At 37.3% G+C, this 17,367-nt stretch overlaps 1 protein-coding gene across 5 annotated transcripts in view; it reads right to left on the bottom strand.

Moving 5' to 3' along the window:
• The window catches only part of THOC2 (THO complex subunit 2), a 55,520-nt gene that overhangs the window by 1,722 nt on the left and 36,431 nt on the right, over positions 1 to 17,367 (bottom strand). For 2 of the 5 annotated variants that reach the window (XM_055727151.1, XM_055727152.1), the window contains 14 exons: positions 15,027 to 15,184; positions 13,555 to 13,683; positions 12,930 to 13,061; positions 12,664 to 12,848; positions 11,747 to 11,931; positions 11,355 to 11,457; positions 10,535 to 10,971; positions 9,644 to 9,702; positions 8,075 to 8,110; positions 3,743 to 3,880; positions 3,324 to 3,393; positions 3,086 to 3,243; positions 2,373 to 2,449; positions 2,225 to 2,272 (listed from right to left, as the gene is read on the bottom strand). In XM_055727151.1, coding sequence (XP_055583126.1) covers positions 2,245 to 2,272; positions 2,373 to 2,449; positions 3,086 to 3,243; positions 3,324 to 3,393; positions 3,743 to 3,880; positions 8,075 to 8,110; positions 9,644 to 9,702; positions 10,535 to 10,971; positions 11,355 to 11,457; positions 11,747 to 11,931; positions 12,664 to 12,848; positions 12,930 to 13,061; positions 13,555 to 13,683; positions 15,027 to 15,184 — 1,895 coding nt within the window. In that variant the 3' untranslated portion in view covers positions 2,225 to 2,244. Of the gene's footprint in view, positions 1 to 2,224; positions 2,273 to 2,372; positions 2,450 to 3,085; positions 3,244 to 3,323; positions 3,394 to 3,742; positions 3,881 to 8,074; positions 8,218 to 8,912; positions 9,703 to 10,534; positions 10,972 to 11,354; positions 11,458 to 11,746; positions 11,932 to 12,663; positions 12,849 to 12,929; positions 13,062 to 13,554; positions 13,684 to 15,026; positions 15,185 to 17,367 lie in introns of those variants that run through there. The other 3 variants (XR_008735190.1, XR_008735191.1, XM_055727153.1) reach the window with 2 other exon arrangements.

Here is a 17,367-nt window from a genome sequence, read left to right as displayed (position 1 = left end):
AGTACTAAGAAGCAATAACCCGAACTCATATCCTTTTTTTTACCAACACCCTCCAAGGAGGGCAGAGTATCGGCATGAGCTTTATTACCCAAAACCCCTCCACACATCTGCCCTCCGCTTCAAGCAGTGTCACCAAATGGAACTTGAGACCCTTTTTCCAACAATGCTCCCATTTGGTCTTTTGAGGCCACAATCCATGTGTGGAGACTTTTTCAGAAAGCACTTCCAGATGACCAGAAGATTTCAGAACTCAAAATTTTGTTTTCTGTTTTGCTGGACCTCATCTAAACACTCCCCTGTAAGCGTTCTATAAGCCATCCTATAATCCTCAGGCCTCTTGAGAAGAATTCCCAACAGCTATGTCTTTACACCTTTCAGATTTGGTCCCTGTTGGTTTAAGTTAGAGGCAAACAGAAGAACTTGGGACTGTGTCACGGTGTCTCTCTCACACCTAAAGCAAGTACAGCCACTAAAAGAAGTAATGTTCATTTGAGTCCGCAGCCAATAAGTATCACTTAAGGTGATATTATATGTCAAAACTTTCAAATATTTTCAAACACGACACCCATATAATTGATTCACAAAAACAATGAGGTTCAGAAGGAATCTCGGAAGACTGAGTCCAAATCTGCTGAAAAGGCAGAACTAAGTAGAGCAGGTTGCTCAGGGCTGTGGCCTGCCAAGATCAGTTTTGGGTACCCTAAGCTTGGCAGCCCCATCACCTCTGTGGGCAAACTTAGTTTTTGACCACCCTCACAGCAAAAATTCCCCTCCCCCCACCTTTAAATGGGATTCATAACAAATCACGTCTGAAAAGTAGTGGCACTTTCTAGATCAGCAAGACAGTCAATGAAAACAAGGTAAGTTTTCAGCCTCTTCGAAATCTGAGACAAAGGACTTGCGTATTTAAAAACAGTCTTCCCCCCTCTCTGTAACGGTATTGGTTTGTCTGATAAAAAAGGAAAACCACCTGCCTTATATGTAGTTCAGTAGTCAGAACAGAACTACTCTATGCAAGCAAATAATCTCAAGCTGCGAAAAATGTGACCGAATCAAAAAATTGTTTCTACTTCACTTCAGCTTATCATCACTTCTGAGTGCTCACAGAACCCACAAATTTTTAACTGGAACAGTTCATCAATTGTAAACAGAGAACAAACCTAAGAATTATAAAGCACTTGGACAATTTGCAAAAGGAGAGAGAAGCCATATTCTTCAACATCTGTTGAACACTATCGGTTATTTTCATGTTTACCCAACATATACACACTTTCTAAAATGTAAAATTGTCCGCTGCTTTATGCAGAAGGATTGGTAGTGGTGTACGGCTCAAGTTGGGTAGTTCAGGTGAACTAGTTTTAAGTTCACTGGGGCACTTTCCTTCCCACATCACTGAAAATGAAACATTCCGAGACTTTTAAAATGGCTACATACAAAGAGGAGAAAAAACCCCACTCTCATATCCCTAGAACTAAATTTAAATACCCATAAGTTTACATAGGTCTGGAAAAAAACCCTCTGTTAGCTTCAAAGAACAATTCATTGTTCTGAAAGCTCCAGGTTGAAGATGGGTTACTCAAAATACTCTGAAGTTGCTTTTCTTTCTGCAGATAGTCAATGTCTCCATGTAAAACTTTTCCTTTGGCTTCCTCCTTCTCAAATCTGATCAGACAAAAGATTAAGCAGAGATAATGAACTGACTTACTACACTATGTAGCACTTTGGTTTAAAAGCTAGCGCTTTTGTTAAAGATCAAAGAAAAGGATACAAAACTAGAGTTTACAACATATTAGTTGAGATATTCTTAATTAACAGGTAGATTATCAACAGACTGATGGCTGTCAGGATCACACAGATTCGCCTTTGTTTTTGTACAGCAACCTTTCTTGGAAAAAGTGCCAAACATGCAACATTGCTGACGCCCCCACCTTTTTTTTTCTTTTTTTTTCCCCCCCTTCCTTTTCTTTCCCAAAAGAAGTTGAGCACCTGTACAATCATTATGGGGGAAGGAGAGGAAAAACCCAACAAAAACACCCAACCAACACACACCACCACAGTGACCCTGACTCAAAAAAACCCCCCCCAGAACAACTGAAAAAATCACCCTGGATGAGTTAAGTTCAGCCCTTTCACACTCAGGCTGTTTTGTTTTATATCCTTTACCAGTAAATAGAAGCCCTGGGAGATACCAAGTCAAAAATAGGAAATCATCACAATTTTTTACCTTGGCTGGAACAAACTTCATTATCTATGCTTGTCTGAAGATTTATGAGTAGATTCAGTGTTAAGAAAAAAAAAATTATTTTACTACATATGATAACAGGAAGCTTATTTTCTGTTTTTTTCTGAAATGCTAATGTGTAAAAGGATATTGTTTCTTTTCCTCCTTCCCTCCAGTACTGTCTCGTTTTTCCTTCTTTTCAGTTTTTTCTTTATCATGTCTTGATTCCTTTAAAAAAATGCACATATGGGAAATAGTTTATTATAACATACACTGTACAGTCAGATTAGAAGGATTACGTGTATTTAAAATTACACGTGGCCACAGCTAAAAAACCTAAAAATAGAATGACAGTAATCTGCTTCTGTGATTTCTAAGATTATTCTAACTTTGTCTTACAGTTCTATGGCAGTTACCTTCACTGAAGAGTTACAACTGGGAACTACTGTTATTTTACACATATGACTACAACATACCTGTTTTCACAAAAAACACCCCAAACATGTTGACATGCACTTGAACACCTGAATACAAGTAGCCTAGTTTATATGTAAATTAAGCCTGCTTTCACATATTTACTCAGCAAACCAATCTGCAAATATTCTAGATTATTCAAAAAACTACAGCATAAGGTTCTGAATTTTCCTACCTACTGCCAAGATGAACTATTCTTCCAATTTACTTATCCTTACAGGAATGACTGCTGAAATATTCAGAGCTACACGATACCAGAATTTCCAAGAGTTCTCCTACACATTCACAGCATATCTTTTTAATTTAGGCCATTAAAGCAGCAATCAAATTTAGGAAAAAGTAATTGACTTGTTCTGTCAACAACAACAAAACCATAATAGCTTACTTTACCTTTTTGCTACCAGAGGAGCTCTTCTCCATCTTTTCTGCTTTAATTGAATCACCTTTCTCTTTTCCTGAAGATTTTGACTTACTCTTCTCCTTCTCCTTTTCATTTAAGCGAGGGGAATCAGAAGGACTTTCGCTTTTACTATGTTTTGAAGAACCAGCTAAAAACACAAGGAGAAAGTTGCAATTCACAGCAACAAGTAAAAGCCTAATACACACACACACAAAATAAAATACATACTTGTCCCATTTTCCTCTTTGCGTCGTTTAGTAGAATCCTGTGGTACCTCTCGGTCACTGTTTGAATGATCCTGGCACCAAATACAATTACGCAGATATTAGCAGATTAAAACATACTCCTGAAGTAGCACCTGCTTATAATATTGTTTTGGAGAACTGATTTTTGAATGCTTAAAATGTAACTGAGGCATTACATCCTGCATCAAATTTCTTGAGATCGGTTCTGAAGGGAAAAAGTTTTGAGTACATTACTGCAAACCGACCTTTGAAGAAGTAACGGAATAAAAGAAAAACAACCCTGATATGGATCACTTCTGCATGGCTGGGCTGCACAACCAATTATTACCGCAAGGGCTTTGAACAGAAAGCTTTCCAAGCATATACCAACTTTCTGAACTAGTTCATAAAAATTCTACCAACCCTTTTCCGATCTTTCCTGTCCTTGTCATCTTTCTTCTCTCTCTCTCTGGATCTTTCCCTTGACTTGTCCAAATCTTTCTTGTCCACTTCTCTCTCCTTACTCTTGGACAGTGTTGGAGTAGTGTGGTTAATGTAGTGCTGTTAAATTAAGGCAATATCACCAAATATTAATATGTACTCCTAGATACGTAAATAAGAAGTCTTACTCTAACATAACAGATCTAGCTCAAAGAGCAAAATTAAACATTTAATACTTCAACTAGGAAAAAAAGTGATTGAAGACACTTTCAAACTTGTGATCTATAATTTAACCTATAGCTCTGTTTTCTCAACGCTGGCTATTCAAGAACATCTTCTCCTAACTGAAACACATATTAAATACACACAACATTGTCTACCAGTATTGTTTGAAACATCAGAACAAATCTGACAGCGGTACTGTTGAAACAGGATATGCAGATTCCTGGACTGACTTAACCACTTGCAATCTTGCCTGGAATGAATGAATGGAATCAACTGCTTAAACAGATTCTAATTAATTTTTAAAGAATAATCTTAATCCACGAAGTATTTAAGACTCTGAATAATGGGGTTTTTCACCTAAAATAATACAAATCTCCATCTTAAGCCTAAACTTCAAATGATAAAAGCAGCTGAACATAGAATTGGTTTTGCTCTGTAATGTGTTCTAGACTGTTATTCCACTCTCTTCTAAGCAACTATATACTAGTTTCACAAAACTGAATATTCCTAATATAAACTGGGGCTGCAGGGCAGGAGAAGAGGAAATAAGTCACAGTAATTTCAAGTGTAACACTTGACAAAGTTTACATGCTACTGCGTGTATACATATAAAGATAGCACATGTATTATATAAACCCCAATACATTACAGTAACTAATCCTATCTTTAATACAATTATACAGTTCAATCTTTAAGAAATATTTTCCATAAAATACCAATAAAAGCATATCTTAATTTAAAAACCTTTCCCTAGTATTTCATATATTACTTTAAGTTACAGCAACACACAGATTTAAATCAGTATATTTTAATCCTTCCCCAGTTCCATAAGCTATTAATTTTGTTTGGGGGGGAAAAAAGCATCTTCTAACTAAACTGTTCTCTCCATTTCTTTTTAGACATCTTACTTAAAAAGACACCAAAAGAGAGAGCTAAGTAGAAAATTAGTTTAGAACAATCTAGAAATCACTTGAACAAAAGCAAGTATTGTTTCAAATAATTTCATTCTTTTCATTAAATTAAGTCTGTCCTCCTCCAGTTCTGGTCAATGTTTAACTTACCAAAACCTGATGTAACTAGTCCTATGTTAAAAGTCACACTGACAAGATTAGGTCTCTTTTTCCTTTTATTACTTGAACTGGAATTTTATTATCCTCCTAGGCCAGAGACTGAACCTTCAATACTCCTTTCACTACTTTTCTTTCTGCTCTTTTCCCTCACTCCCTTTTCCTTGTTTGATTTCCTACGTTGCCATTCCACAAGAAATTTATCCTTGCTCCCTTTTTTGCTGTCAACCATTAACAGTGACTTGCAAATACGGGGTTTTTTCTATGTAGCCCCATTCAGTTGTGTCCCAGAGACACTTTCCATGTGAGAAAGCCAACATGTAGCTCTGCTTTCTCCTATTCCATTTCTTGAGTTCACACGGCTGTTCCTGACAGATTACTCTGCTCTTCTACCATCCCAATGCAGAGTTTTGGAAAACTCCATCCTTCCCACTGCCCTTCACAAGTGAAGGCTGGAACTACCTCATTAAGCTTTATCAACTTGCTTCTAGAAATGCTGCTAACAGAAACAACGTCAAATTTGGGGCCCTGCTGTATGCAGGGAAAGGCTAAAGCAAGAATAAACACAAACCTAACTCAAGTCTGGCACCATTTCTTTTATAACCTGCAATGTAAACCAACATTTCAATGGTCTGGCCCCGTAAGTTAGGCAAAGGCAGCAACAAAGAAAGCCTGTAAGCATACAACAGCACTAGACTTCTGCTATCTTACAGCGGGAGCTGAACTCATCAATCTTACAGGCTTCTGAATAGCTCATCCTTTCCCCAAACAAGTCCATGGCCGCAAAGAAAAGCATTTAACTTGTCTTATACCATGTATAGGGAACATTGACAACAAGTGCCTTAGGTCTGTTAGAATGGCACTGAAGAATGAAAATTAATTCATTAAGTGAGAAAGAACAGAAAACAGCATTTAGAAGAAGGAAAGGGTTGGACATTGCCCAAGCACTTAAACAATAAATCCATGGAAAAGTCACACAACTGCAACGCACTTCCTGCTAAATCCATACAAACACATCACAGTAATTCTAAATTTTAACTTTTCAAAGTGACTAGAAAAATAAAGTTGTTCATTGATCATTTAATTACAAACACCTCCACTGTCTGCTTGATTACCACAACAATGTGTTAAAAACTAAAATAGTTTTAAATAACTAATGAAAACTTGAGTGAAGTTCAATTAACCAGTCGAACCTTGACTAATACAGTAAGGGAGGAAAAAGCAAGATTATATAGACTTCAGATACACCACACTTCAGATAGATGTGAACTCAAGACAAATACAGTTTTCTGATTTCAAAAAATATACGAGGTGTCATGACACTTATTCATAAATCTTTTTTTGAAAGTACGTAGATTCAATCTATAGATACTATTAAGAATCAAAGGATGCTTCCTATATATATGCTCCCTATAAGCGGGTATGGTTGGTACTGGGAAGATTCAATTAAAAAAACTTGATCAGCAAGCATCCACTATAAAATCAGAGCTATTTTGAATTAAAACATATAAAGCGTTCTGCATACTTTGTTTATGCAAAGAGAGCTACAAGTAAAACAGCAGTGTAAATACAGTATAGGAAGTGTTAACCTATCAAGCATTTTTAAATTAAGTGAATGTCTAGATGAACCTGTTAAGTTATCCAGAAAGTCCAAATGGTCAGCATTTTCCAAGTGATAAATGTCTGTGCTATTTAATTACATGTTGATACTGACTGCGTAATCAAAAACCTTAGCAGCACCTTCAGAAGACTTGATCCATTTCCTATTAGCCACACACCCTAATATATTAGCAAGTTTGCAGTATCTGTTGTTACTATGCAAGCAGTTGAGTTTTTAAAAAAAGCAACAGAATAGTTGCAGAACTTTCTAGAATACAGTATTCCAAAATGTCATTCAACTCACACCCCACTCCACTCTGCGCCTGTCAGGCCACCCCTGGAATTCTGTGTCCAGTTTTGGTCCCTGCTATGCAAAAAAGGTACGGACAGGCTGGAGAGGGTCCTGGGAGGGGCCACAAAGACGGTCAGAGGGCTGGGAAGCCTGCCATAGAGGAAAGGCTGAGAGAACTGGGTTTGTTCAGCCTTGAGAAAAGAAGGCTTAGGGGAGACCTTATCACCATGTTCCGGTATTGAAAGGGTGGGTGCAAAGCAGACGGAGATTCCCTTTCTACAAGGAGTCACATGAAAAAGTCAAGGGGTAAGGGGTACAAGTTACTCCTGGAGAGATTCTTACTGGACACAAGACAACAATTTTTAACAGTGAGAACAATCAGCTATGAGAATAATTGCCCCAGGGAAGTGGTGGATTCCCCAACATTGTACACTTTTAAGACTCAGCTGGACAGGGTGCTGGGCAGTCTTGTCCAGATCGTGCTTTTGCCAAGAAAAGTTGGACCAGATTATCCTTTAGGTCCCTTCCAACCTGGTATTCTATGATTCTATGAACTCTTGAAAGCATTCTTCAGCATACGTTCTCCTAGATACTGAATCTTAAGCATGTTTACAGGAATCAAACATACAAAAATGATCATCTAGGTGCTTGTCTGTGATGCTTAGAAATACAGCCATAAATACAACAGTAGTAAGGGAAAAGAGTATTAATATTCCAGAGATAAGTCTCTAATGTTTTTGTTTTTAAATAACTACTGTTTTTTAAGTGGTACCAAAGAAGAACTATTGTAACTATTCTGTTATGTCTTCAGCCAAATAAATGGCTATTTATAGAAAAGGACTTTTCTATAACTTTACGCATTTCAGACAGGATCAGAAAAGATACTAACCCATAAAATCTCATAAGATCATTTACAAAATAGTAAACTCGGGGGATTTTCATTGTGTTGCTTCCACGTAGCTATCCCTCTCTTACGTACAGAGGTTCTATATCGCAGACTGCAAAAATCCCTGTTACTACACTAGCATTTACAGGAATGAAATTGATGGGGTTTGCCACAAGACCAAAAGTTAAGTTCTCTCTGCAACAAAACATGAAAGTAAACTTTGGTGGTGTCTAAAAGATTCAAACCTTTGCTGAAGAGTCCTTGAGTTCGTTGAGGTTGTCCTGTAGAAAATGAATGGAGATGACACGTAAGCTGGAATAGTTTTCAGAAACCAGAGGAACTTTGGGAAGCATGGCCGTACCCTTGAACCAAAAAACAGCTACTCCTTCTGGAATAAATCTTATGTTAATACTGTACACTGAATAAAGCTAGGAACTGAAATATTTTTTAAAAAGAAAGAAGGAAGGGGGGAAAAAAAAAAAAGACACAGTCATAGCTATGCTTTAGACCCAATTAAGTAAACTACAAAATGTGTTTATATCTAATTCTTCATTAAACAATGAAAAAAAAATAAAAAATTCTCCCACCAAGACAAAATCTAAAGAAAAAATAGTCTTAATTCTACATACAGCTAAGCCACAGGTGAATCAGGTTTAAAAATATTTTAAACCTGTATCTTCTCCACTTTCAGCTAAACGTGGTAGAAGTAACTCTAGAATGACTTTAGATTGCCATTTATAAAAACCAGGCAAGAAAAACTTAAATCATTTTGATTACTTATCAGTCACCTGCTTACTCAAAACTAGTAACATCTATCAGAGTTCTCCAAAATTAGCCTAAATCTTTCAAGTATATCTTACATAGAGAAAAAGATGTGCTCTTGGAAAAAAACAGGAAAAAAAGAAAAGCTTGTTCTAAAGTTGGTAAAATGGTGAAGTTTAAAGGCCCACATAATCCATCACAGTGCTCTTGATGAAGTATTAGTAACTTACAGTTTTAAATGTTCAACGTACTGCAAATTCAAAGATTCCATGAACATAGATGGTTTACAAATAAAATAAATATGGAGCAAGGAATGGCTACCCTGAGTCTTCAAGTAGGCTACGCCCATGGTTTTGTGCTGCGCTTGAATGCTTGGGGTTTCTCTTTGCTGGGTAGTAGGCTTGGTTGCCACATCTGGTTTTATCGTAACGCAGGGCTCAACACGGTGGGAACCCATTGGAAATAAACAAACCTCGAAGGGAAGGTACAACAGAAGCTGCATGCGCACTGATTATACACAACTACAGGAGAACTGATCACCAAGGAGACTTTAAAATGGAACTCCTTTCAAGACTCCTCCTTAGAAGGCACATATCGGTATGATGCTCATCAAGAAGCCTGATGAATTCAGAGGTATTGTACATCCCGTATCATCCAGGAATCTTCAGTGCTATAGATTCTTCAATAGAAGTGCAGAAAAATATGCTCCACTCTGCTGCAAAGACTCATTTGCTTGTAGCTACCATTGCACTCCAAAAAAACTGACTGCTTAAAACAATGAGGCACTTCTGTGTAAAAATTCTCTTGCCATTTCCAAACACTATTTACAAAATTTGTGCTAGGTCCTTGAAGCATTATTTTGGTTAATTAAAAATATTTTTATAGAAAAAAAGACAGTCCGCCAATAAAGAAAAGGAATGCATTTTCTAATGCAACATAAAACCTCCAGTGGTTCCAGTGTATACTTGGCACAAAACTTGAAGGAAGTCGAACATTGGCATCCCAAACTTGTGAGCCTAACATGGGTGCTGCCTTCCTCAGGCTATACTAACCTTTACTGTTGAGGAATGTGATGGAGAAGAATGTGTATCAACTTTACGGCGTTTTTGTTCTGAGGAAAGAAAAGAACAATAGCCTTATTAAAACACATTTCAAAGGGGATAATCTAATAATGTGGTTTTCTGAAGTACCAAAATAATTTAAGCTAGAATTCAAATTATACCACTATAAAAATTTAGTGTTTAAGCTATCTAGAATTACCAACATGACAGCACTGACGCTCTTTATGAAAGTTTGCAGGAAAAGTGTAATGTAAAAAAACTGCTGCAAAATTATGCTTGTTTCAAACTCCCATTTTGATTAAGTCTGTATCTGAATTTGAGTTGCTATGAAGACCCTGAAAATGTCAAGCCTTATGCAGAGCAAGTATAAAACTCAACAACAGCCTCAGATTACAAGAACTAAAAATATCAACATTAAGGATTTGTTCACCCTTAATATAAGAAGGGACTGTGTCCTTAAGAAGGATACAGTAACCTTTATAAAAGGCCTACGCCTTTCACATCCCCTCTTTTCTTTCAAAATTCAAAGGTTATGATGAAACTCTCATTGGGGTTTTTGCATTAATTTTTTGCAAAACTTGCAAGGCCAGTTATACAAATACACTTTAATAAAAGACCATTTAGACTCATACTAAAAAATAATAGGCTTTATGAAAATGAGCATTCACTGAAGAAGCAAAGTTCACACATTCACAGCCTGCCTTTTGGAGATATCTTGACTACCTACTTTAGTACCCGACTATTTAAAAGCCAATGCCAAAAGGCTAGCAACCATGTAGCAACTCTTCCTCACCATCTCTAGCATTTTTTGATATTCAGTGATTTTCCAGCAACACATTCTAGTTTTTTAGACAAGAACAGAAATCACATACACAAACTTACCCCTTTCAGATTCTGATGTTTCTGATCTGGGAACAGGTGACTTCAAGGACCCAGCTACTGGCACCTTTTCTCCTCCTTTAGCATTTTCCTTGGATTTAATTTCCTTCGCTACATCTCTTTCTCTGGACGGCTCCTTTTCTCTCTCCTTTTCTGCAGTTGACTTTGACTCGATGATGGTCACAACTGTCTTGGATTTTTCTTCTTTTGAAGCTTTTTCTTCTTTCTTGACTTTTTCCTTCTCTTTGTCAGATTTTGGTGTTTTCTCCTTGATCTCTCTTGCTTTATCATCTTTGTTTGCCCTTTCTTCCTTTGGTTTATCTTTCCCATCCTTCCCAAGTGCCTTCATCTCTGGAGCGGCAGCTGGAGTCTTGTCTTTTTTTTCTTTCTCTTTTTCCTTCCCACTTTTTTCTTTATCATCCTTCTCTTTAACAATTTTGCTGCAATAAAAATAAAAAGGCTAATTAGCATGCATACAAAACCAGCTCTAGTTTTATCACATAAGTTTTACTTCTGATGCTTTGACAGAATGTCCTGAAGCAGTCACTCTCAGATTTTGGAACTGATGTCTCTTTATCAGAGCAGCAACAAGCAAATATTCTCATTTATCTTTGTTTAGCTAAAATGGAATGCATTTAACAACAGTGTCAGATCAATACAGCTGTATATTTGGGAAGAAATAATCTCATTATTAAACTTTGAAGAAATTGAAACAATTTATATGCAACCTGAAAGTAGAAAAGAAAATGCAGGTCAGTTTCAAGTGCAAGTCTACGGTTTGGAAGGAAGAAAACAGAGAATGTTTAAGAGTATTTTTTCTCACCTATTAGAAGCACTGTTTCCATTGCTTGTTGTCACCTTTGGTGCAGCGTTGACAGCTTTATTAATAACTTTCACCACACCCTGAGACTTCTCCTTTAGTTTATCTGTTTAAAAAAAAAAAAAAGAATAGCTTCATTTCAACAAGTTAATATACATCCTACTGGTTAAAATAAAACAAGTAGCTAAGTATATTCATGTAAGATCATGTGTAGCTAACAGAGTAAGAGTACCTTCTCCCAAAACCAACTAGAAATAAAAAACACACACTAACCCTACATAGCATTGCATTTAGATTTTTTCTTTTCAGTTTAATAAGCCAAATTTTGAGAAAGTAACACGTAATGTCAGAAGAATTCTACTAAATAAGTAAATAATGATTGTAGGTTTGTTTACCAGTCTCCTCAGTAGCGCTTTCTTCCAGTCTAACTGTATTTATTGTGAGAGATGTAGGCATCCCAGCACCACCTGGCCCATTTTGTACTGTTGCAGCTACAGCATTCCTGGCAGGTGGGTCTTTGTGGTGGAATTCATTTTCAGGTATCATGAAAGGCTTCCTACTTTTCAACTGCCCAGAATAGCTGCAAGTCGCACAGATTGTTAAATATGCACAAATAAAAAGCAAAACACGGGTTGAATTTTAAATGAGGATCTAATCTAACAGTTCATCTGTTATTTATTTCACAGTTTTTCCCAACTGATATGCAGTTTCTTTCCCCTTTATCGATGAGCTCAAAAGAAAACAAAATAACAAACAAAAACCACTAGACACAGAAACAGCCCTACCTCCACACCCTCTTCACCACCACTACCACACACACGCCCCCCAAACACACAGAAGAAACAACCTACTGACAAAACTCAGAACTGTTCACGCAACCTGACCTGACTTGCCCCATAAGCATACGTGGATGAGTCTGCATTCATCACAGAAAGATGCAGAATATAACTAAGCATTTTAAAATCATACAAACTTCTAGAAATCTACGCAGTGTTGCATCAATAGCCCTTGGTGTTCTTTGTTTTACTCTCCCTCCTATCTACTTGCTGCTACGTTACCTCTCTAAAATTAAGCTGTATTCTTGTGAGTGGAAATCTTTACTATTTTAAGTGTTCTACTAGAGTCTTGTAAAGAAAATTAGTGAACATCCAGCACAAAATGCGTTTTCATTCACACCACCAGCCCTGAGATGCAGGATACCAAATCTTCTGTGATAAGGTAAAAATCAAACGTTAGGACTGTAACAGTTCCGAGTCTTTAGAAGCTTTTCATGATCCACTTTAATCACTTTCTTAAAGTAAGGTGTTGTTACCCCATAGCCAATGCATATAGATCAGGTCTCTTCTCTTTCTCTTCCTGACATATCTTATGTACTCTTCTTTCCAAGGCTTGGCCCAGGTTCAACACTTTTGGGTACCATGGAAGGATCTTGGTCAGCACAATCAGGATATTTCTGATATGCGTATATTCACCTGTTTCAAGGCAGTGCACAGAAGCCTAGAACACAAATTAAATCTAATGAAGTTTTTTTTTCATTAAATCTTCCAGAACCCTAAGTTTTTCAGCATCTTTATTTACCTTAGTTAGTTTATAGTGCCATTTGTGTACCACATGTCTAAAATTCTCATAATCCAATTGATCAGCTTTATTTCCACCATCAAATCCAGTTGCCCGTAATATAGTTAGGAAACCTGGATAGTTGCCACATTCCTATATGTGCATATAAGAAAAAGAAAAAAAACTGGGAAGCATAAAAACAATAATTCTGCAAAAATGTAACTGAAGCACTTCACTGATTCTGCTAAAGACAGACACAATCACACTTCACAAGACTTACACACATACTTTTTTAAAAAGCTTATTTCTCTTAAAATCTTAGTTGTGGGTGACAGGAAAGATTATTTGTACTTTAGCTTTTGCAAAGAGTATTATAAGAGTTTCCATATGCTTCCTAAGTTATTTTCAAGATATGAGAAAATCAGAAATGTAAGATTATTTTGGGGGGGACTACATGTTTTGATACTATATAAAATTATTTCTATTCAAATTACATGAATTACAGAAACTCAATTCTAAAGATTACACCACCAGAAAAATTCTGTGTTTTTAAATCTAATGATTTCACCAAGTATATTTTTATTGGGCCAAATTACAAAAGCGGTCATTATATGTTCTCATGAGCAAACTTAGTAACTTCACATACCTTTTCATATATGACTCTGTCACTGTGCCACCTAGTCACAGTCTCCAGCATACAGCATAAAAACCTGCCGTATCTGCTAGCTTCATTTTCAGTGCAACTTGCAACTGTATATATAATGTCAGAGAATACCTGCAAATAACAATAAAGGGTTACAGTGACTTTATTGAATTACAAAAGGAACAAGAACCAACAAGACCTTCAATTTCTCTCATCTAAACCATCATTAAGCTCATTTCTAGAATATAAAGGAGATCTCTTATAAAATATTCTCAGTTTATTTTCAAGACTTTATTACCCAACTTGTCCTTCACACTTAGCCCAGAACCTAAGCACTGCACACAGCTGCTGCTGACACAGTTTTCCATAGTTAAAGTGTGCCTTCATTGGCACGTAACTGTCTTGTTTTCACATTAATCGTTTCTTTGAGCAGGCAGAAGTACATACCTAGCCAAGCTGATGCAAAAGCATTTTTTTCCTGGCCTGCACAGGTTCATCAGATAGAGCTCATGCAACTGCCTACTTTTATGACATACAACATGGTCTGAATGTATGAGTAAGAATGCTCATTTGGATCCATGAAATCAAAGCAGATACCTACTTCAGATGTCCCATCTCAATAAAAACCCAGACAATCTAAACTGAATGTTCATGTGAAAACAACCTTCATAGTTTTTTTCACAATACAGCCCCATACACATCCTTTCAATGAAAGCTCATAGTCAAATCAGTAATAACTGTCCAGATGATGCAGTAACTTAGTGATTTGACTTCTTACAGCACCAAGTGCCAGACTGGTTCTGATACCCCGGAACAGCACTGTCAGCTGGTACCGCAGGGTCCAAATGCATCCTGCAAAATTCTTCCATCTACGTGCTCCAACTTTTTCCTCCACAGAAGAATGGCTATATGAACAGTGAGAACAAACCAAACAAATGCCTCCTCCAGCTGCTGCATTTGACCCAGAAAATCAGGCTGCTACTGTTATGAAAAGTACTTCCCACATCGCCATGCGAGTCCCTTTCCATGTCTCAGCAGTAACACGAACTAGTCCACTGTCTGTAGTACAATTTGCCAGGGTCAGAAAGGTCCTAAGGATGGTGTTTGTGTGGGGCAAGTATAAGAAAGCTGATACTACAGCAACAGGGTGCATACGGCCAAAATGGGAGGGTTAGATGAGGCCACAGAAACGTACACCACTGGAAGGTTGCAAAACCTGAATGCAACTCCTGTGAAATGCTCTGAAATGCTAGTCTCATTAGGGTAGATCAAAAACAACATTTCTTGAAAATAAGCCCCTGAAGCTGTAGGAAACCTTGGTTTGTAGAATCTGAAGTACAAAAGGGAACTTTTGAGTCTAGAATTAAACATAGGTAATGATTTTGTTGACCTCTTTTGGGAGGCAGGAGGGATACTAGTTTTGCATGCTCATAATAGTAATCAAGTACATACCCGCAACAGTTCTAGCTACTTACTCTATCATAGCAGAGAAGCGTGGAGAAGTTGGGTGTTTTCTGCTGATGCACCAGTTCTACAAAGTGAGCACAATAAACGGCATCGATTGCCGAAAAAATGCATCGAGGAAATATACATAACTGCAGAAATTTTGTGATAGTCTCGTTTTTGGTAGACTCTTCAGAGAAAAAGTTGAGAGACAAAGGGAAGAAAGAAAAAAATTAATGGGTTAACACTCAACTACTCTTTTCCCATGAAGTTGAGTATCATACATCCATATTCCCAAGTTTGTGCCTTAGGCCACCTGTATTCCAAACACACATTTGGCACCGCTCAAAATAAGTCAAAATAAGCCCAGCTGTTTAAGGATGGGGGGGAGGGTAGGAGGGTGGTTGCAGCAAATCTTTATTTCTTATTTGGAAAACTCTTCTATTACACAATGTGGGGGATAACAGGCTCAGAAAACACTTGGGTAAACTTCTTCAACTGCTAAGTCTCTGCACCTTAGCGAAAGGAACACCATCTGCTCTTTCTCTGGAAAACCTGTTTTCTCCTTTCTAGATAGAGCTGACAGTCAGCTCTATCTCCTTAGAAATGGAAGAACACACTGTCTACATATAATCCCTTAATCATTTTTCCAATCAACCAAACAATTACAGGAATTTAAATAGAGGAACAGTCTTCAGTAAACCACCATCCCAACACACACACATTTTGTGGAAGTTTCATTCTACCACTGAATAAAAGAACACACTGTATGCTCAGACGTTACCCATTCCAGTTGACTAACCACTGGTTAGCCAACACAACAGCCAAACACATACCCAAACCGGTCCCATGTAGGTTCTTGCCCAGTTAAGAAGGAGCATAAAAACAAGCTGAGAGGGATGGACAGCACAAAAGGAAAGTAGGAAGAAAATAAAACATATGGATGAAAGCACAGAGCTGAAGACTGCAAATGGATGCCTTTGAGAAAGAACAGTCACGATCCTCATGAGGGTAACTGGTGGTTTTGCATCGAGATTCTTGCACAGGCTGCAGGGCAAAAGTTGTAAGACCCAGGATTTACTTTGTTTGATTCTGTGATGCTCATGGAATAAAGCTTGCTCAAAAAGGGACTGTCAGCTTTTACTTAACTAAAAATTTTATCTTCACTTTATTCAATTTTAGTATCTGCTCCGCAAAGGTTATAATAAGCCTTTGACACTTAAAAAAACAAACTAAGAAAATCACAGCTCATAGAAAAATCAAGTGTGTAAGGTTTACTTCAAAAGATTAAAAGTAAAGCAAGTAGGCATCCAGTCAGAATATACAAAAGAAGCTAGTCTTTTAAAATAATTTAAACATTAACTGTTAAAAATAATAATTAATAATATCACTACAGTGGATGTACTGTTCAATTTCCTCACATAGTATAATTACAGATAATTTCTTGCAATGGGGAGACTGCTGAAAAAGTTGTTTGTCTCTGGATGAAATGCTGGGAAAGTTCTTGCAGCTGAACCCTGAGCACCCCAGAGCCAACAACAAGCTGTTCCCCATACCCCACAAAAATGTATTATCAGGAGCATGTGTTTACACACAGATCACACCTACACAATTTTCTACAGACTTTTGGCTGGTTCCTTAAGCAGACGAATTTATCAGCCAACTCTAGATCAAGCTTCAGTCAGGTAGCAATTTTTCAACCAGTAATTTCATGTAGCTAATTAGCTGTCTGTACCAGTACATTAAATATTGATAGCGAATAACCTTTCTTGATTTAACTGTCAATGTTTCTTCATTAAATCAGTTGGCTGCATCTTACATGAGTCGGACAATAAAAGGCTTTTCCACTGGATTATGCTAGGCTCCTTGGGACAGACGAACAATTACTTCCAGTTACAAACTGAAAATTCTTCCAGAGAAGAAAACTGACCAGAGAAAAACAATTCAGATTAACCATACTAGGAGAGCTCACAATCAACATGAAACATTACAGAGGCTTTGTCAGAGAAAAAAGTTGGTTCTTCCTCCTGCATATCTGCCATACGAAACACCTGCATGCTGTTTCATTTCACGGTGCTGGTCGGCTGGCACAATACTTTTCTTGTCATTGGAAGAGGGTTTATGTTACTGCCCAAATACTGGCACACTGCTCCTAATCCCAGGACTCAGTTAACTCAAACTACTCACTGAAAGTTTACATACATATTTCTTGCAATGTAGGCAACTATCCTAACTTAGCAACATTCTAACTGCAGTTAAATAAGTGCAAGCCTTCTTGCAGTTACACCTTTCCACTGAACTGGTCAATCTCTTATTTCCTATATCAGTGCAATATTTAAAAGGTCTTGACATTGCAAGAAACAAACAAAACTC

This window comes from Falco cherrug, chromosome 15, assembly GCF_023634085.1.
Source record: "Falco cherrug isolate bFalChe1 chromosome 15, bFalChe1.pri, whole genome shotgun sequence".
Taxonomy (NCBI): domain Eukaryota; kingdom Metazoa; phylum Chordata; class Aves; order Falconiformes; family Falconidae; genus Falco; species Falco cherrug.
Note: the sequence above shows the minus strand (reverse complement) of the source record. Positions and strands in the feature narration are given on the sequence as shown.